This window comes from Mixophyes fleayi, chromosome 5 (genome assembly GCF_038048845.1).
Source record: "Mixophyes fleayi isolate aMixFle1 chromosome 5, aMixFle1.hap1, whole genome shotgun sequence".
NCBI classification, from domain to species: domain Eukaryota; kingdom Metazoa; phylum Chordata; class Amphibia; order Anura; family Limnodynastidae; genus Mixophyes; species Mixophyes fleayi.
In genome coordinates, this window is record NC_134406.1 from 70,476,563 (window position 1) to 70,498,965 (window position 22,403).

Here is a 22,403-nt window from a genome sequence, read left to right on the forward strand (position 1 = left end):
TCATTTAGTATTCTACAGATAGCCCATAGTGCTTTGTAATATTCATACACTGTCCATTGCACTTAGCAGTCTCCTTTACTCATGACTTCACTAATAATACCATTAATACAATTTATAAATTCCTTACTCTCATCGGGTGTATTTCTCTCCCATATAAAATATAGCCTTTTAAGACCAATTAATAAGAACATTATCTTCACCCCATCTAATCCTGCAAATTTGATACCAGTCTCATCTTCCATTTACTACCAAACTCACCAAGCCCAATTTGGTCACATACATATGTACATGTTTACAATCAGGAATCATCTTTTGTATCTGACTGTACTTACTAAAATGCCTGAAAATGACAAGATTTTGATCAGATTGTTATTGGGCGTTGGAGTCGTTTTGTGACCACAAATGCTGTGATACTGCAATGGCCCCCACTGGACTAAACTTTTAGAACAGGCCGTGAGAGAGGTCCTCACGTGTAGCCTTTTCTGTAGACAGCAAAATTCTCTCAGATACTCAGATGCCCCATGAACTTAAATTCAGAGTAGTAAAAGTTGATTTCAGGTACCAGATAGCAATGCAGTATAGAGACTGGGAGAATAGTAAACTAGGCAGTATACAGAGGATAACCAGTACTGATGCAAATGGTCAAGGATGGGCAGCAAACAGGAATATCAAGGTCAAGCCATAAGGTCAGGCACCAGGTAATCAATCAGAATATAAGGTTTCAGCAACACAGCAGGCATCACAAATAATGCAGTCATAAACTTTATAACCAGCATAGAGGCTAAGCTCCCCATGTTATTTAAGCTAATGAGGGCCAATCAGAATGCTCCACTGGGAGCGACCCCCTACACCCCCAGTAATTAGTAGATGCAGTCACGTGACTGCAATCACTGAACAAAGCATCCTGGCTGCCTGGTTTAGCAACAGCTGTGACATAGAATCAGTGTGGCAGCTCATAATCAAGCAGTGGTCAGCAGAGCATAATGTCCCAGTTGCTTGGTAACAGATGTTGGGTCAATGGCCCAATATTGCTGCATATATTGCACAATGTATATGTATAGCCAGCATTACTGAGTTCTTGTCTTAATCCATGGGATTGTATTGGGACCCATCTTCCTTATCCATACACTCTAGCCCAATTAACTTGTCAACTAATATCACATTTATGTATGATTCTATTAGTCCACAAATTACTTTTCCCCCTCACCATCCAGACAATACTAGCTAACAGCCTCAATATGGCATATATTGTAACACTAGAATAACAACATTTCTTTAATGAGCCAGAGAGACATCTCAAAGGCAATAACATAAATATGCTTCCCTTCTGTCCAAAGCAGAATTATTCCTCATGTTTTACATACAGAGAGAAGTCATGTTAGACTCATCTATTCATTGTTATCAGAGCTGGTCACAGGCATGGGCAGACTGGGTGTTTAGGCCAGGGGTGTATTGCTGTTTGTAGGCATTGGTGGAGGTTGTAAGTTTTAATTAAATGTGGGGCCTAGTAGTGTTATGAGGTTAATGTGGGGTTGGTGAGGGCTATTAATGTATGTTAGATAAAAATGCAAAGTGGGGTCTCTGTATTAAATATCAGTGGTTCATGCTGAATTGCCATTGTGGCTTATATTTTTCTGTCCTAGTTATTCCAGCCTTTTATTACATGCAAGTGTTACTACATGCAAGACATAGAAGTTCATCTCTTTGCTCTGTATCTATCACCCCTTTATTGCAACCTCTCTATCTGCTTACTATAAAACTGAGTATTCAATTCAAAGCCCTACTCCTATCCTTCAACGCTCTTCACTCCCTTGCAGCCATTTACATCTCAGACTTAATCTTCCGACAAATTCATTCCAACTTCCTACACTCTTTTTGTGGTCTGCTTTATACACCCATTACCAACATTCTCTTTGTCTTGGAGATTCTATACCATCTAAATTCTGTCTACCTACCCATTCATCATTCATTCCTCCAACCCCCTCTTTAAGGATGTCTTGTTGTGTGAAGCAAGCACAAAACTAAAAATCATTGTTAACATTACCTTTAGCAATGTTATAAACAGAGTGATTTGGGGAAAACACATCAGATCCTTTTTCACAATTGTTTGATTCTAATAAACCCATGGAAATAATAGCACTCTCGGAAATGTCACTCTTGCAGCTCGCTATTCCACTGCTGCTGCTGCTGCTGCTAATGCTGGACTTCTCATAGTGATCCTAATACAGAATAGGAAAGAGAAACAAAGATGTAGATTTACAGTAACATACTATACAATTACATGGAAATTTGCATCTACATTATTATTAGCAAATGACATATAATAATGTAATCTCAATGTGTTGGCTTGAATAGTAGAGACAACATAAAATGTAATATAGAGTTTCACGTAATTTCAAAAACAATTTGCTGCACAAGTGAAAAGCTTTGGTCAATTTTTGTGACCTCGTTGTGATATGTTATAAACTGCTTGTGTGCAAAAAGATGGTAGCTTGGCAAGTGATAACAGTATTAGACTGTACAGTGAGTAAATAGGAGTGGGTGTTATCAGTAATGCACATTGTAGGTGCCTAATGCAGCGCAAAAGAGCAAAAATAAAATGACGAGTCTCATAAAAGAAGAGCTGCTAGGGAAGGCCTACCCTGCATTTGTGAGAGGTCACTGAGCTTGTTCATAGAACTTCGCACCAGAGTCGGATTTAGACCCCATGGAGCCCTAAGCAACATACTGGTTTGAGCCCCTTTTCCACCACCATTTGTCAAAAGAATAAAACATAAAAATGGGTTAAGGTAATCTGGGCCCCTCAGAGGTCACAGTGCCCTAGGCAGGACCCTGTGTTGTCATGATCCAACTGTGCTTGGCACACAACTCTAAATCAGGGCCGTAACTAGGGGTGTGCGACAGGGGCGACCGCCCAGGGCGCAACGCTGAAAGGGGGCGCAATTTAGGAATATTTTAGGTTAATTTAGTTAAAATTGAGGGCTAGGGGGGCGGCATTTGTCTTTCTCGCCCCGGGCGCTGTAATTCTAAGTTACGGCTCTGCTCTAAATAAATGTAATTAACATTTGGAAAGATAACAAACCAAATGCATAAATGACAAAAAAGGACCTTTACCCATACACAATCCCCTGACAAAATGAGAGTCAAGCAAGCAGGTAACAGGAATATCTAGAAAGTTACCTTAATAAGTGAACTGGACCACAGACACAAAGGTAGGTAGTGGTTAGACATGACATCAATGCATGGCTTATGACCAGGTATGGCATATAAAGGAGCCACAATGTCCTCTAGCTAGACAAGTACAGAAAAGTTTACGAACCTACTGGGCATTTATATATGTAAATGTGCTTTGTAGAAAGGGAGAAATGCAACATTGTTTGCATATTTGATTTGTAGCTCCCATATTTCACCACAACTGAACTGAACTGACAATAATAACCTACAGCAGGTTTGCATTTATTTGTATTTCATATGGAGCAGACACCAGGGTGCTATCAGGAAGGAAATTTAGATTTAGACGGGACAGTCCCGAGTCCTTGCAACCAGGATGTTTGTCCCGACTGCTGTGAAAGTTGGGAGGTATGTCCCACCTAAAGCCACTGTGCACAGCAGCAATAGGGAGGTGACTCCAGAGTAGGGGAAGGGAAGTACTTCAGAAGTGCTAGACACGCCCTGGATGAAGTGGCCACACCCATTGTGATGCAGTTATGCATCCTGTTTGGAGGGGGTGTGGCCATGTCCTGGTTCCCAAAACTTGAATGTTGGGAGGTATCATGTGTCAGTAGAAAATTATCCCCAACCTGTTAAATATACACAAATACATAAAGAAAGACACATACAATCAACTTCAATTGCAAGTAACTCCATATTTACTGCTGATACATACACATAAGCACAATATTTAGGGACCTCTTCATGCACTCCTTAAAGTGAGGAAACTGAGGCACAAAATTATATACACATTTTAAAATGCCTATATAAAAAGTTAATTATAAAGATTGGCAAAAGTAAATAGTCTCTTTCTCAAACATCGTCCCTGTCATAAATAAAGACATCTGGAGGTAAATGTATCAAGGTCCGATTTTTTCAGCGTGTTAAAATCGCGGCAAATCGCTGGTTATAACCCGCGATTTTAGTTAAAAAATTCTCAAATGTATCAAGCTGCGATTTTTACTCTGATCTTCAAAATCGCTGGTCATCTCTGGCGATTTGCTGCGATGTAAACACTCACGTGTTTAGCTAACTCTCCTGTGTTGTAGCAGTGTGTTGTATAAACACATCACTGTTACACTGCCTGTCATATAGTTGCCGGAGCTCTGGCAAAACAGTAAAAAATAGATCAAAGTGTTAAAAAATAAAAGCATGGGGTCTCCCCTTTATTCAGTCTTAACCCTAGTGCTGCCAGCCTACTGCTGGTTCCCTGAAAATCGGGGAATTTTTTTGCGTGGGGACCCCCCTATATTCACGGAACCAGCACTAGGCAAACCAGCCAGGGTTGGAGGCACTATAGCAGGGGAACACGCAGCAGGGGTGCCCCTGCCATAATGACTAGCCAACCGCTAGGGAGTGGGGTCCGCCGAAAAAAACAAGCACCCCCCCAGGGACACCCAGCACAATGCTGATAGCACTAGGGCTCTTCCTACACCCCTGGGCGGTGGGTGTAGTGTAATAACGGCAAAATAAGTGATAAAAAAACAAACAGACGCCATTTTATTTTGTGGAACTACAAGTCTCAGCCAGCCAGGTTGCCCTAAATAGTGTGGGCATGCTACTACTTGTATAACTACAAGCACCAGCATACCCACGGCAGCCAGGGCATGTTGGCACTTGGAGAACCACAAGTTCCAACATGCCCTGAAACCCAGGGCTGGCTGGGTCCTGTAGTTCCACAAAATAAAATATTAACAAAATCACAACACCCTGGTTAAAACCACTAACATTTATTAAAAATAATAAACCCACAATAATGACAGTAAACACCCTCATTTACACCACATATTTTTATTAAAGATAATAAATCCCCAATATACTCACCAATGACATTTTCTTCTCTTGTCAGCAGCTTTCAATCCAAAAATGACTGTCACTAATGTCCCAAATAAATTTGTATCCAAAGTCCATGCTTGACAAAGTCCAAAATAAATTTGTAATTCCAAAAGTCCATGTCATTATTGTGGGTTTATTATTTTTAATAAATGTTAGTGGTTTTAACTAGGGTGTTGTGATTTTGTTAATATTTTATTTTGTGGAACTACAGGTCCTAGCCAGCCCTGGGTTTCAGGGCATGTTGGCACTTGTGGTTCTCTTAGTGCCAACATGCCCTGGCTGCCGTGGGTATGCTGGTGCTTGTAGTTATACAAGTAGCAGCATGCCCACACTATTTAGGGCAACCTGACTGGCTGTTATTTGCAGTTCCACAAAACAAAATGGCGTCTGTTTTTTTCATCACTTATTTTGCCGTAATTACTCTACACCCACCGCCCAGGGGTGTAGGAAGAGCCCTAGTGCTATCAGCACTGGGCTGGGTGTCGCTAGGGGGGGGCCCGCTAATTTTTTTCGGCGAACCCCACTCCCTAGGGAATCCAGCCCAGCGCTGAACAGCCTGGGGTTGGTTGGTCTTTATGGCAGGTGGACCCCTGCCGCATGTCCCCCTGCTATAGTGCCTCCAACCCCGGCTGGTTTGCCTAGTGGTTCTGTGAAAATAGGGGGGACCCCACGTAAAAATTTTCCCAGATTTTCACGGAACCAGCAGTAGGCTGGCAACACTAGGATTAAGACTAAATAAAGGGGGGACCCCACGCTTTTTTTTTAATCTATTTTTTTTTTTTTTATCTGTTTTTAACACTTTTGACAGCTGCCAGAGCTCCGGCAGCTGTATGACAGGCAGTGTAACAGTGATGTGTTTATACAATACGCTGCTAGCAAGCCGCGTGTTGTATCTGGCGTGTTTGAAAGCAAACTCTCCTGAGTTTGCTTAATCGCAGCTTCATACATTTGAGACTTGTATAGCTGCAGTGGCAAACAGTCGGGAGTTTGATCTCTATCGATTTTGCAAACAGCGATTTTGACAGAAGCACAACTCTGGAAATTTTACATGAAATCTCTGCTTCATACATCTGCGAGTTTCAACTCTCCCGAGAAAATCGCTGGTTTTGCAAAATCGCACCTTGATACATTTACCCCCTGATGTCATAGGTTAGAAACCTGTAAACTTTCTATGCATTGAACAGACATCAGGAATTGTGTACATTGGGGCTGATTTAGAGTTTGAGGTAAGATGTTTTTTTTCTGTCAGAAACACCTTTCTGTACTATGTGAAAAACACCTGCATATGCAGACATCCACATATAGATTTTTGTGTATCGTTGTATTGCATATCTCCATGCACCTGGACAGACGGAAAGTGTAATCTGAGTGCAATATTGTCGTATTCATGTAAATGCAAAACAATTAAATATGGATGAATCACCAGATATGCCTTTTGGGAGTCTTTATGTCTTGTGGGTACTGGAGGATTGGGGCAACAATACGCAATGATGATGATGACTATCAGCAGCACGATCAAGCCACTTTTGACTGGCTGATTGCTTATGGATCCCTTCAGTACTTAAATCATTAGCGTTATGGCTAAATCAATAGTATTGTGGCTGTTTTACATCAATATCATTTTACTTAATTGACATTTCCATTTGAGCTATTACATGAAAGAACATTCCCGTTTCTCTGAGTAAACTACAGCTGTGGAGAAAAGCGTAAGATGCTTTGAGTTGTTGGAACACAGGACGCAAACTAATAAAATTGGCTGACTGTTGGAATTGGAAAACTTTGGGAATCTAAAGACCTGGGTCTCTCATTGAGATAAATGCACGTTTGAAGTCCATTCTATGATAATCTTATTATGAGGAAGACGGGAGTTCTGAAATCTAAGGGAGCTGAAATAGGGTATAACAATAGCGGATTTATACCGCCAACACACCCTACATAGACCCTGAATGGAACAGGCTTAATTAAGAACAGACCGGATGGTGATAATTTATGTTCTATTAATATGTGCAATTGACTGTTGAATGAGAACTATATTGCTCTAGACTTCCGAAATAGTCATTGATGTAATTGTGGTTGATAACTGATCAGTAATATTTCCCCCTATGGAAGCTGGAAATTCTAAAAGCGAAAGTAGCTGAATTAGTGTATAACAGCAGCGGATATACACCGCCAACACACGCAACATAGATCTTAAATAGAACAAGCTTAATCAAAAACATACTGGATAGTGACATTTTTGCTATTTCATTAATACGTGCAATTGACTTTTTGTTCAAATGAATGAATGCTATATTGCTCTAGACTTTATTACTTAGCCACTGAAACAACTGTGGGATTGAAAACTGATCAATAAAAACTTCCCCCTATGTGCACTGAAAGAGGAGAAGTTGCAGGTTAACACAAATTGAACGTCCTGGTTCCTAATTGGTATTTTTATATATATTGCTTTTTTTATACCTATGTTTCTATGTTTTTTAAATTGTTTAACAAAGTTTTGTGGATGTACAAATATGGGGCCCCCCTGCCCGAAGAAATGAAGACTACTATCAACAATGGGCCCCTCCTGGGAGAAGAACTGAAGAGATTACAAGCCAGGACTTTGTAGATCCAAATGTCCAGACTTGCCCCAGTCCCCAAGTTATTTATACTTCCAAATTGTTTTGGGACGTTCTCAAGCCTGGACATTTGGAAGTATATATAACTTGGGGACTGGGGCAAGCCTGGACATTTGGATCTACAAATTGTTTTGGGACTTGGTCAAGCCTGGCCATTTGGAAGTATAAATAACTTGGGGACTGGGGCAAGCCAGGACTGTTGGATACAAATTTATTTGTGACATATGTGAAAGCCATTTTGGATTGAAAGATGCTGACAAAAGAAAGAAAACTTCATCGGTGAGTATCAGGGAATTTATTATTTTTAATAAAAATATATGGTGTAAATGAGGGTGCTTACTGTGTTTATTGTGGGTTTTTTATTTTTAATTAAATGTTAGTGGTTTGTACGAGGGTGTGGTGGTTTTTAAACATTTTCTTTTGTGGAACTACAGGTCCCAGCCAGCCATGGATGTCAGGGCATGTTGGCACTTGTGGTTCTCCAAGTGCCAACCTGGCTGCCGTGGGTGCTTGTAGTTATACAAGCAGCAGCATGGCCACACTATTTTGGGCAACCTGGCTGGCTGGGACTTGTAGTTCCACAAAACAAAATGGCGTGCATTTGGTTTTTTAACTATTTTTCACCGGTATTACCCTACTACCCACAGCCCAGGGGCAGTAGGAAGAGCCCTAGTGCTATCAGCACTGGGCTTGGTGTCTCTAGGGGGGGGCCCGCTCATTTTTTTCAACGGACCCCACTCCCTAGGGAATCCAGCCCAGCGCTGAACAGCCTGGGGTTGGTTAGTCATTATGGCAGGGGGACCCTGCTGCGTGTCCCCCCTGCTATAGTGCCTACAACCCCGGCTGGTTTGCCTAGTGCTGGTTAAGTGAAAATCGGGGGGACCCCACGCAAAATTTTTCCCCGATTTTCACGGAACCAGCAGTAGTCAGGCAGCACTAGGGTTAAGCAGGAATAGTGGGGGGATCCCACGCTTTTTTTTTTTTTATTTCATCTATTCTTTACAATTTTTACACTGACAGGCAGTGTAACAGTGATGTGTTTATACAACACGCTGCTAGAAAGCAGCGTGTTGTATTTGGCGTGTTTGAAAGCAAAGCAAACTCTCCTGAGTTTGCTTACTCTCAGCTTGATACATTTGAGACTTGTATGGCTGCAGTGGCAAACAGTCAGGAGTTTGATCTCTGGCAATTTTAAAAAATAGCTATTTTGACAGAAGCACAACTCTGACGATTTTGCATGAAATCTCTGCTTCATACATTTGCGAGTTTCAACTTTCCCGAGAAAATCGCTGATTTTGCAAAATCGGACCTTGATACATTTACCCCTAGGACGCTTGTTTGGATTGATATATTTGCAAATCACACATACAATTTCCACAGACTATATTGAACAGCTTCTCAAGTCAATGTATAGAAAAGAGATGAATGTATCCTACAACATGTCTCAGTTAAGAGTATATGAAAGTGTGCAGCATTCCCAGAGGCTTAAGAAACATAACATAACCCTGAATACATCAACAAATAGCACAGTTTTGAAAATATGTTTCTACTTTTTGTGTGTGTGTGTATATATATATACTTATATATATATATATATATATATATATATATATATTTATATATATAGATATATATATATACAAAATTAAATGTTTATTTGCTTTCTTAAAGACAACTGTTAATATAAAAACACAAAGCCCACAATACAATAATATCTGAGGGATAGTTTTATGATAAACAAACCTGTAAAATATTTGTAAAAAAAACCTTCATCTTGGCAATGAGAACACTAGAGTGAAATTGATAGCTGGAGAGGTCAAGAAGCTAGAGATAAATGACTTGCATCACTCTAAACAAAAAATAGATATGAAACTTGTTTGCTTCACATTTATTTTAACCTATGACCCTTACTAGTATCAGGTTTTTGTTTTTAAAAAAAAAAAAAAACACTGACTGCTTTTTCTAGCTGACCCCGCACTATCTAACATCTTTAGAGGTTCCCATGTTTTGTTTGATGGAGGGGGAAAGTGTTGGAGAAAAATATAATAACCAAACAAATGCTTCAAATGATGATATTCATGTTATGTATAAATTTCTTAGACCATATTGAAATATTACATTTTATCTTCATTAATTTCAGTAACTATATATATTTAGTAAGTATCAGATTGATTTACTCAATAATTATAATTAATAATTAACTTCTTATACTTAGAAATCCCCATGAAACGACATAATATGTGACTATGATGGCCCTTTGAGCACATATGCATTTTGGAATTTTTGCTACTTTTTAGAGTTTGGGTGTTTTTTAGGTGCTGTCCCTGCTTTTTTACATGATTTCAAATGTTGGCTTGTTATGTCATGTTTGTTATGAAGGGAAATACTTGGCTTTATAAACATTGTGCTTTCATTGTACCGGCAACGACAATACACATGGTGTAATCATTACATCTTTGCAGTATTTCCCCATCCAGGTGTTCTCTTGTTTTAATGTCACTTGCCTAACTCCAGTTAGAAGAGATGTACAATTAATTTTGTAAGTAAAACATGACTATAGTACTCACAAGGTGTATTCTAATCCCATGAAGATACAGCCGTAAAAATAAAAAAACAAAACTAAAAAATAAACAATTGCACGATCATTTACAGCTCAAAGTATATGAGCATCTGTATAGAGACACAGTGGTGGTCCTTATTTAATACACCTAATTGTGTTGGTATGATACTCTAGCTATTGTATAAACAGAAAACGATGGGTGGCAGTTTACCCAGCTGGCTTCATTGACAAGCATTAAATGCAGCTTGCTTTTATATCTAGAGAAGCAACAGTTACCGAAGCTGGTGAAGTAAGTATTTCTAGAAATGCTCATCTTGCAGGCATCACATCCCCAAAGCTCTTTTTGGTTAAGGGGAGAGGAGATTACTGAAACATGAAATTTGTCTTGGAGTTATTTCTTTATTATCAAAGGCTGCAGAATTGTTCTTTCCACAATGCAAAAATAAAGTAACTAATAAACTAGCAAATAAGACAAGACACTGACCACATGGGAAAAAATACTCTCTGTTTCATTAGAGACTGTCAGCCAGCAAAGATAAGAAGTCAGAGCATAGATGTATTTGAGTTTCAGAGCAACTGGAGCAGCAAGTAACATGTCTGTTAATATCTGCATAACCCTGCATGGGAAACAGTCTTTGCTTTTCTGGATTTAAAAAGCAAAAGGACATTCTGGGGGTGTGTTTTACTTGACAATATCCAGATCAAATTTACTAATTGCAAATTGCTGCCATTAAGCCTGCTCATAACCCTCTAAACACAATATTGAGTAAACTAATCAAAGTACTTACCTTGTAGGTAATCTAGGCCTAGTAAATGGAGCTTAAATTTGGAATAATTGATCCATGTGCAAAACGCATACCTCAGACAAATCGAAGCTAAAATATGACAAAATATTAATGCAACCTGTAATTTTTCTTTTACCATGCTCCATAATTAAATTTTTCTAATGGCAATGCATATATCTGTTTAGCATAGTGATCGATTGTCCCTACTTCAAGTTCTGTTTGCTCATAAATGTGTGTTGAAAATTGCCTGTGTCAGCCACAAGGTTAGGCTCCTATATTTTGAAAAACAAAACTAGAAAAACCTACGACTTGATTGTTGCTTATTGTCCAAAAACACTACATCAGTTTTAGTATCATATTTTTGAATTTTGTTACTCCAGGTGGTGCATCATGTGAAGAAGTAGTTAAACATGTACTTAATAAAACAGGTCATGGGAGTGTATAAAAAAAAAAAGAATTATTTTGTGACTTATTGCTTTTTTATCAGTTATAAATTCTTGAGGGCGATTCAATACAGTGCGGGTTGCCTCACACGTCATTTACTTTCATCTAGTGCTGGGAGAAATATGCAATTATAGTGACTGAAAAAGGGGTTGATTTTGCTCATTTTAGCTCGCGCCCTAGGGTTATATAGTCTTATAAAACCCTACCAAATGATGCGGTTTAATTGCTTAAAATCAGTGGGCACAATTGAAACTGGAATTAAAACTGGAATACTTGGGCCTCGTATTACCGTCCCCTTTTCACAGGATTTAGGGGATGCCTAGAGATGCAGAGTACATATTGCATCCTGTGGATTGGCCTAGGTAAATCAGTAAAAATCAGTAAAGTTGATTCTTTTGATGAAAATATCATACTGCTTAATCATTTTTTAAGATCTTTCTCTCAAACGAGGATAATGCATTTTAATTTAGAGTGTACTAGGCAATATATTAACAGATCCACTATGTAAAGACACATAATGAAAAGAGACTTGGATGTCATCACAATTACTAAATGTTATCAGGACTTCTAAATAGCACAGCTTGTCTGATTTCATGCCAGAGAAGAAGCACCTCTGTGGCTCTGTCTCTAAGTTACAAACTGTCATCCAACCAATATACATAGTGTACTATGTAACACATCTCAGTCATGCCTACAAACTTTGAGTCCTCTGATTGACGCCCTTCTTATGAGCTTAGGATGGAGGTAAATACTTTGGAAGTTTAATGTCACCATGGTTGCCTATTTTCACACTCAAGGAATACCTCATATCAGTTCATGAACACCAAGCATTAATATACCAACCCTGCATTTTCTTAAATCTTTTCCCTTAGATTGTGTCTGTTTCGTTATTTCAGGTCATATGTTTACATTTTGGTGAACTAAGGTCATAGTTTAATTATTAAACAAAAAGGCAATACCAACCAACAAATGGTGATGGCCAGCCAGCGCTACTTTATGGCATCAGAAAGACTCCACCCCTCCTGGCCTAAAAAAGGGAAAGCTTTCACAAACGATACCCCGGGCACTTCCACAAGTGACCCTGAGAGAGACAAGTTCAAAGAGAGAGGAATTCTGCAGCCCAAAATACACTTGCACCATTTATTAAACAGCTGCCTGCACTGCTTTCCTGCGGACTGTGCCTCATCTGAATTATGAGAAAAACGTGGTTAGGAGGAACAAACATCAGGCAGATATAAAACATCGTACAAGGAAATCCTTTCTGTCCACACTAACTTATGAAGGCTTGGTCACCCTACCCCTTGGGATCCTATTGGATGTTTCTGGTAAGTGTATTGCTGGTAATAAAAGCAAAGTGTCATTCATCCCCATACAGGTCCTCATTTGCCATTTTATTTTAACTCAAAATATTTTGCGCTGCTGCCCATTTTTGAATCATGCCTTTTTTATTATCCAGTGTAGTGAGAGTGGAGTTAACTGTCAATCACAGTTGCTATACAGACACATGTCATTTTTCTGCCACTTATCTCTACTCATACCCAGATGTTGGCTAGTATGATTCTCTCAAAGTAGAGAATGTATTACATTGATCTTCACTATAATATGTAGTTATTTTTATTACAGCATCATTTTATTGAAGTTTTGTCAAGTTACAGGAAAATGCTACAAAAAGCAGCAATATTAAAGTTTACATACATATATACTAAAGTAGCCATTAAACAGAGTGATGAATAAAAAGGGTGTGTGATGAAGTTAGAAGTGAACAGGCCAATTTTTAATTCCATTTGGACTATGACATTATATTAAATAATGTGGTGATTGAGGGCTAATTAAAGTTTATTTGTAAAGTGTGTAATTTTTTAAATAATGTGACCACTGGGGAACCACAGTATTTACATCTAGGGGGGCAGAAAAAGCCCCGTTTTTTTGTAGTGTGGAGCTATTAGTATAGCCCTGTTTTTTGTGCTCCCACCATGCCCCCCCCCCATATAGGCAGCAGCCTTGTGCTGATGAGCCTTAGGCAGGTGTTCACTATAGCAGGGAGCTCACCCACAATTTGTTTATACAGATGTCATTTACAGGAGTTTACAGATATATTAATGTCTGTTATAAAAACCAACGTATGTTGTTGTATACAAGTAAGAACAAATTGATCAACATAAAACATTAATGGGTGCTCATGGGTGACTACCCTGTATGTTGTTTAAAATGAAACACAATATTTTATTTTTAGCCTTTAGTAGCATTGAATAGATTATGAAATACATTTTTTTGTCAGTGAAGGCCAAGCACAAGATTGGTTAAAATAAGATTTATAAATGTGAGAACAAGGTCTGAGGGGTTCTTAACCTTACACACATGAAACCAATATTAATAATCAGCTCTGTTTGGAAGTGAAAATGTATAATTCTTTAGTACATTTATTTGCTACTAAAAATAGGTGTAGAATTTTAAAATTAGAAACTTGTACAAAATTATAATGAAATAAAAGGACAATACTGTAAAAATAAAATTGTTTGCCATTATTGGACAACGTGGACCAACAATAATCCAAAATATACATTTGTATGGTTATGAACCAAAGGATAAGGACTCAACTGACATTGACAATGGGAGGTTGGCTTCCAAACACTAAACCTTAAACCGATTATTAAATAGTTTTATAGCAAAAATAAATAACTGAAAATATAAGTAGCAATACAAATAAATTATTATTATTATCGTTGATTTTTAAGGCGCCACAGTGCTCCGCAGCGTCGTACAGTAGGGAAGACAGGGACATACCTAAAACAGGACATACGTAAAACAAGAACAGACAAGGCAGACAAAAGGAATGGAGACATGAAAACAAAGGGTATGGAGGACCCTGGTCATTAGAGAGCTTACATTCTAAAGGGAAGAGGGCACAGCTGAAACAGGAGGAGCGAGTGTGGCTCAGAGTGGAGAGTGGGATAGTCGTGAGGGTGCATTAGTATGAATAGTGTTATCAAGGATAAGGTCACCTCTTAAAAAGAGATGGGTTTTTTCAAAGAGCATCTAAAGATTTGAAGGCTGTGGGAAAGTCTGATTGAGCGTGGTAGGGAATTACATAAGTGGGGAGCAGCACGGGACAAGTCTTGTAGGCGGGAGTGAGAGGTGGTTACCAGAGACAAGACAAGGCGCAGCTCAGAGGTAGATCTAAAAGGGCGGGAGGGAGAGTATTTTGATATGAGATTTGAGATGTATGTAGGGGTGTTGTTGTTGAGGGCTTTGTAGGTAAGGGTGAGTAATTTGAATTTGATTTTGGAGGACACAGGGAGCCAGTGTAGAGATTTGCAAATTGGTGCAGCATATGTGGAGCGGTGAGAGAGGAAGATCAGTCTTGCAGCAGCATTTAGGATGGATTGAATTGTGGATATATGGGTGTCGGGGATGCCAGATAGCAGGAGGTTGCAATAGTCAAGACGGGAGATGATGAGAGAATGGATAGGCAAAATATCACCAGCAGCAATGAGAAGGAGCAGGGTGAGAAAGAGGACATGCGAAGAGGATTTGTGGGTGTGAGGTTTATGTAGGCTGGTGAGTGTGCAGGAGACAAAAACAGTTCATGTGTACAGACTAGCGTGGAGGGAAGTAGTGAGGGGTAAATCATAATCAGGGAGGGAGGAATAGGATAATAGAGAAAGAAAAGGAGTTTGGAGAGAAGTATGGTGACAGTAAATAGACTGCAATTTGTAAAACTTTCAAAGGTGTATTAGAAGGGGTTGAAGATTGCTACCATAATTCTATCTTAAGGCATTGAATTTAATATATGTGGAGAAACATAAGTTAGTTATAAATATTCATGAAATTAAATAATTTCAGAAGAGTAGAGAGTTCATGTATATTATAAAATTAAATAAAAGCCGATTTTGACTTATGTTTTTCTCTATTATATTCCTCATAGCCTAATTAATATTTTTTCGAATACAATATACCCACTTGTCTCCTTCATTCTCCAAGCACATATCGATCAGCACAAACAGAAATTGGCACAGACATGTTGAATTTTCTGATGTCAAAGATGACAATGCCTGGGACAGGAGAGGGGGTAGCACCTTGATATGGCACTTCTTGTAGGTTGTGTACGACAATCAGTAAGACATTGAAAAATAGCATGGGCATCATGGTGTTACAGTAGTTTGCATTGCTGCTTCACAGAGGTGGCTTCACGGGTTTGATTCCGAGCAGAGTCATACTTGTGTGGAGATTGAATCTTCTCCTCGTGTTTGTTTGGGCTTTCTCTAGGTGCTCCACCTACACTCCAAAGACATCTATGGTACATTAATTGGCTTTTTAAAAAATTAACCGTTGTGTCTCCATGTGGTAGGGAATACAGATTGTAAATTCCACTAGGGCAGAGATTGATGTGAATGATCAAATATTATTTGTAAAGTCCTGCACAATATGTAGGTGGTATATAAAAACTCTTAATAAATTTGAGGATACCGGGATAACATTTACAACTGTTTGCTCTGCCAGCCAACTTGTCTGCCCATAGGTCAGCTCTGGTCTTCCCGAGAACCTCAATGTGAGTTAAATAAATCACTTAGGCAAATAGTGGGTGAAAGATGCACCTTTTTATCAATAAAAAAACACACAGCACACAAAATAATAGCAAGTATGTGATAATACCAGACGGTTCACAAAACTGCAAACTTCACATTCCTATAACTCCTATAACTTTGTCTCAGTCATTTCATGCACAATCCCTGCTGCTGAATCACTCTCTTCAGTCCTCTACCCATGTGGTAGGGATTGAGGTCAATGATCTCCTACATTTTCATGTCCTAAAAGATAGCACATTTAACAGAGACTTTGATGTACACATAGGCAAGGCCCTAGACCAGTCAGAGAGGAGTACTAACTCTTTGTCAGCACTGTCGTGAAGAAAGGTGCCCCCTGCCATGTGTCTGCATCTTTTCAAACCCCTCTCAGGGGTTCCACGTGGACCTCCAACAGTCCTCCGCTCACTAGCAGGCACCCTACACTATTTGGCTCCAGCATGTCTGATAAGCAGAATGCTACTCAGTGGTACTAATGATGCTTGCATATATACACAATGACCATGAGGCATATTACAGAACACAAACAAAAGTCATGTTTACACAATAGTAGCAGTGAGTATAACCCTACCTGGCAACATTTAATACATAAAATACATAGATAAATGGTTAACACATTACAATGGGTAGTGCACAGACACTATTGTCTGTCTGTATAAAAGAAATACAATTAATTTAACACTAATTAAAATCATCATAGGAATGTTATGCTGGCAGGCATTTGTGTGCAAAAATACACCATATTTTTCCACTGTATACAATACAGATACATATAAAATACATAACAGAGGAGCAAGTCTGACACCTAGAGCCGTAACTAGAACTGTGCGATAGGGGCGACCGCCCAGGGTACAATGCTGAAGGGGAGGGCGAAGTTTATGAATATTTTAGGTTCATTTGGTTTAATTTGAGAGTTGGGGGGCAGAGGGGCAGCATTTTTGTTTCTCGTCCCAGGCGAGAAACATTTTTAGTTATGGCTCTGCTGGTACCCTTTCTGTTTTGTCACCCTAGGCCTGGCTCTCCTGCTAATCTGGACTTAAGCCTGCATGATAAAATGGATAGTATTTTCTTGAAAATTGAAAAGCTTAAGCGATAAAGAGGAGAGACTATGGGTTAATAAATAACCACAGGAGAAATCATCATCATCATCATCATCATCATTTATTTATATAGCGCCACTAATTCCGCAGCGCTGTACAGAGAACTCATTCACATCAGTCCCTGCCCCATTGGAGCTTACAGTCTAAATTCCCTAATATAGACACACACTCACACACATAGACATATACATACAGAGAGAGAGGTAGAGACTAGGGTCAATTTTTGATAGCAGCCAATTAACCTACCAGTATGTTTTTTGGAGTGTGGGAGGAAACCGGAGCACCCGGAGGAAACCCACGCAAACACAGGGAGAACATACAAACTCCACACAGATAAGGCCATGGTCGGGAATTGAACTCATGACCCCAGTGCTGCGAAGCACAAGTGCTAACCACTAGGCCACTGTGCTGCCCAAATAAGAGAAATAAGAGAACTGTTAATTGAAGGATAATTTCCTCCTCCTCCTCAACACCAAAATCTGCATAAATTCAGGATAAATACCTAAGCTCTTTTCGAACTAAAAACTGAATTCATTGCAATAAAGTGCTTTACATTGGTAATAGAATGAAGTATTTCCAGTAAATCAAATAATTTAAAAAACAAACAAAACATTTGTTAGGTAAAGTGGATGAAAGTATTATCTGAGGGACAATGATGATTAAGCAGCATAATACAGGCACACAATGCACTTTGATATCAATTCTATGAAGATAATACTTCAGTATTGACAAACTACATCAGTCAATACAACTAGAGACTCTTTAATGAAACAAATGCATCTAGCTCTTACTTTTTATTAATTAAATTATCCAAAATAAATTCAGTGGGTTGGGATTTTTTTTATGGTGCTAGAGCCAATTTGTGTTAATAAGATGGACAAGTACAGTACTCTCTGACCTTATTCTTTGTAACTATCATCTTTGTTCCCAGTAGACAGTGTGTTACAGAATACATTAGTCAAATTAATGACATCATAAATCCATTTAAGGTTATCAGTAAAAACCTTTAAAGTGGACTTTTCACTATCAAATAACGAGATATAAGGACTTTAACGTAAATCAATGGCAAAATAAAATCTAATATGTAGCATATAATGCAATACAGGTTAGAAAATACAAGAAAATTATCCCTTACTGCTCTCTCAATAGATTGTTCCATTTAAATCAGCTCTCATATTCATACATTGATTATGCATTACCTGGGTATAGAGAGATACCTGTCTATGCATAGGGAAAATGTAGTTGTTATGACTTAAGACATTATTCTGAAAACTGGTTACAGAGCTTCACACTGTAGTACTTCATGGATGGTGCTCTGCTCTGGATGGAACACTTCATAAATTAAAGACCCCCCCCCCACACTCTTACATAAGAAAAGTCTACTGTAAATTAAATAATGAAATACAGATAATTATTACACATTAAGTCAAATCAACCATGCAGAGCTGCTAGTGGATTCTGCCACAGTAAGTGGCCATGGTGAAAATTCCCAATGAAGTACTGTAAAGATAAAAGGGGAAGTGTAGGGTATAGTAGTCCAAATGTTACTCAATTCAGGCACTATGGTGGCCTAGAGACCAAGGGGTAAATGTATGAACATGCGGGTTCTTCAACACCTGCGTGTTCAGCGTGTTCGGCGATTAAATTTCAAGCGGCGCTGCATTGTAAAGGGAGAACTGCAGCAATGACCGACCAAGGCAGGTACCTCATGGAGAGTGAGCAGTTCTTTGGCATGATGGGGCCGCAGAGAATTGCAGGGGGCACAAGCAGAGAATACCCGCTCAATATCAGCAGCCATAGAGGGCCACACAATGCATCCTTAGCCCGTCACAAAGTGGCCTCCTGCCCGGTGTGCTCCTGATGGTCCTGCTCGGCATAAAATCCTTGGAGAGCATATGGGATTACAAACCACTGACCACACAAGAGGATGACCTCTGAGGTAGTTAACTTGTCCCGGAAAGCAAAGAATGACTTGAGGTCACTGTCACACTCCGCTCCCGGGTATCTCAAGCCGAGCCTGTAAACACTGACTGTCACTTTAAACCCTCTCCCTTGTGCAGACTATCAGTCATGGTCTGCACCTGTGATTACTTCACCTGTGTGTTGGTCAGTTCTGCTAACTCTTCCATTGTCTGTGGTAAATGCTATGATGAACACCTGTTACCTACTCGGCCTGCATTGCTGACTACTGCTATCCTGTTAGACAATCCGTGGTACACTGTGTTTCATGGTGGCTGTGTATGTTTGGACTTTGCTGATCTTTGTGCATCAATTCTACTACTTGCGTTGTGTTCAACTGCTGGCTAGTGTTACATCTCAATGGTGAGCTGGGGGTCATCTTCTGCATATCAAAATTCCACAGATTTATTCATCTTCAGTGATCTTCAGTGAACTGTGTATTGTGTTCCACTCCTTAGTGGTACTTGTTGCGACTTTGATCATTACGTATGCAGCTTGCTATTGAACGCTGCTGATGGTTACTACTTTTGCATATCTTCATCATCATCATTTGCAACTATTCAAGTATTCATTGAACTCTTGTATTCAAGTTTTATAATAAATGGTAGATGCAGATAAGAAACAAAGAACTGTGTCTCCTTTGAGAGTTGGTGATAAGGTCTAGCTGTCAACAAAGAATATTCGTCTTAGGGTTCCTTGTATGAAGTTTGCTCCTCGTTATATTATAGGATCTCTCAACTTATTTCTCCAGTGTGTTTTAAACACCAACTTCCTTCAGCCCTTTGGAATACTAACACCTTACATATCTTTCTTCTAAAACCTGTGGTCATAAATCAGTTTTCTTCTCCTATTACCTCTCATGTTCATCCTGAGATCCAGCAAACTGAAGATTTTGAAATCAAGCAGTTGTTAGACTCCAAGTATTCCAGAGGGGTGTTGAAGTACCTAGTTGACTGGAAAGGTTTTGGGCCCGAGGAGAGATCTTGGGTATGAGCATCGGATGTCAATGCACCTCTTTTATTGAAGAAATTTCATACCAAATTTCCCAGGAAGCCTGCCCCTAGGTGTTCGGTGACCACCTTTAAAGGGGGGGTACTGTCACACTCTGCTCCCCGGGTATCTCTACCAAAACCTCTAAACACTGACTGTCACTTCAAACAATGTCCCATGTGCAGACTATCAGTCATGCTCTGCACCTGTGATTACTTCACCTGTGTGTTGGTCAGTTCTGCTATTGGTCAGACTCCCTTTATAAGGTCACTCCTTTTACCTTCTCATTGCTGGTTCTTCAAGTCATAACTGATCTGATTCTTATGCCTCTTCTATGATGCATATCCTGTGGAAGCTGTGCCTCATTGTTGCTGTATGTTCATCGCTGCTGTATGTCTGGACTTCATCGATCTCCGCATACCTGTTCCACTGCTTGTGGTAAACGCTATGATCAACACCTGTTACCTGCTCGGCCTGCACTGCTGACTATTGCTATCCTGTTCCACAATCCGTGGTACGCTGTGTTTCATCATGGCTGTGTATGTTTGGACTTTGCTGATCTTAGTGCATCAATTCTACTACTTGTGATAATTGCTGTGATCATCGCTCGCTATCCATGTTATTGCATCGTGTCCAACTGCTGGCTAGTGTTACATCTCAATGGTGAGCTGGGGATCATCTTCTGCATAACAAGATTCCACAGATTTATTCATCTTCAGTGATCTTCATTGAACTGTGTATTGTGTTCCACTCCTTAGTGGTACTTGTTGTAACTTTGATCATTACGTATGCAGCTTGCTATTGAACGTTGCTGATGGTTACTACTTTTGCATATCTTCATCATTATCATTTGCAATTATTCAAGTCTTCATTGAACTCTTGTATTCATGTTTTATAATAATTTTTTAATAAATGGTAATCTTCGTTATCACCATTTGATGTCGGAATTGGATCATTCTTCTGCTGTGTACCTGTTCTCTATCTGTCTCACTGGGAGCTTTCCTGGAGGGCCGCGACCTGCAGGATGGAAGTCGCGGAAGCCCAAATTACCTTGCAGGAATCCCTGGTGAACACCTTCCATCCTGTTAGACTCTGCGCCTCCAGGAAAGTTCAGTCAATACCCATTGAGACAGCAGGACCTCACTCAATCATTTGTGAGCTAACCTGACAGTCATGAGACAATGCCCTGGAGGAAGACGGGCAAACATGCAGGACGACATGCAACAACTGCAGCTCTTCCATCCGCCGGGAGAAAAGGACATCTAACTCCATATCATCCAAGTCATTGTCAGCATTAGGGACACCTGAGTCTGGAAGGTGAACATGTGATAAAGCATCAACTACGTGGAGGTCCTTTCCACGCTTGTACACCACATCGAGATGGTACCTTTGGAGCTTGAGCATAAACCATTGGATACTTGCTGAAGCAGTGTGCATAGGTTTGCAGAGAATAGTGATCAGTGGTTGGTGATCTGTTTCAACCACCACTGGACATCCATAGATGAACTCATGGAACTTTTGACAGGCAAAGACAAGGGCAAGCAGTTCCTTTTCAATCTGAGCGCATTGTGAATCAGTGTCTTTAAGGGCTCTGGACGCAAAACTGATGGGTTTGTTGCGCTGTAAACAGACAGCACCAAGACCATGTCGGGAAACATCAACAGACATGACCACAGGAACATGTACATCAAAGAACTGAAGCACTGAGCTAGAAGTGATCATAACCTTGAAGAGAGCAATAGCATTAGCATGACAGTCCAACCAACACCATTCATTGTAATTGTGTAAAAGCTGACGAAGCGGAGCTGTGACGTCACTGTAGTGAGGCAGAAATTTTAAAAGGTTTTTTGTCATACCTAGCAATCTCTGCAAACCCAGCTTGTCTGTGGGGTTGGGCATTTGCTAAATGGCCCGTGTCTTGGTTGGATCTGGCTTGACACCATGTGAAGTTAGAAGGCGGCCAACATATGGGACCTCAGTAACTCTGAAACAACACTGGTCAGGGTTTAACTGCATGTTGATTTCACAAATCCTGTGGAGTACTTTGCGAAGGCACATGTCATGTTCCTCCATGGTACAACCCCACACAAGGATGTCATCAATAATGATTTCACAAGGGTATCCCTCAAAGAGGTGTTCCATGCTGATTGGAACACTTCACTGCCAGTACAGATGCCATAGAGCATTCGGAGAAATGTATGTCTGCCCAGAGGTGTCATAAATATAGTGAGTAAGGATGACTCCTTGCCCAATATGATGACTTGCTCCACGGTTCTGAGTGGTTGATGCGGTCTCATCAGAGCATACACAGGATCAATGCA

The 22,403-nt window shown here is 39.8% G+C and overlaps 1 protein-coding gene across 1 annotated transcript in view; it reads right to left on the bottom strand.

Moving 5' to 3' along the window:
- The window catches only part of NEK10 (NIMA related kinase 10), a 241,337-nt gene that overhangs the window by 67,121 nt on the left and 151,813 nt on the right, over positions 1-22,403 (bottom strand). Inside the window, exon 27 of the mRNA XM_075211267.1 lies at positions 2,045-2,219. Coding sequence (XP_075067368.1) covers positions 2,045-2,219 — 175 coding nt within the window. The remainder of the gene's footprint in view (positions 1-2,044; positions 2,220-22,403) is intronic.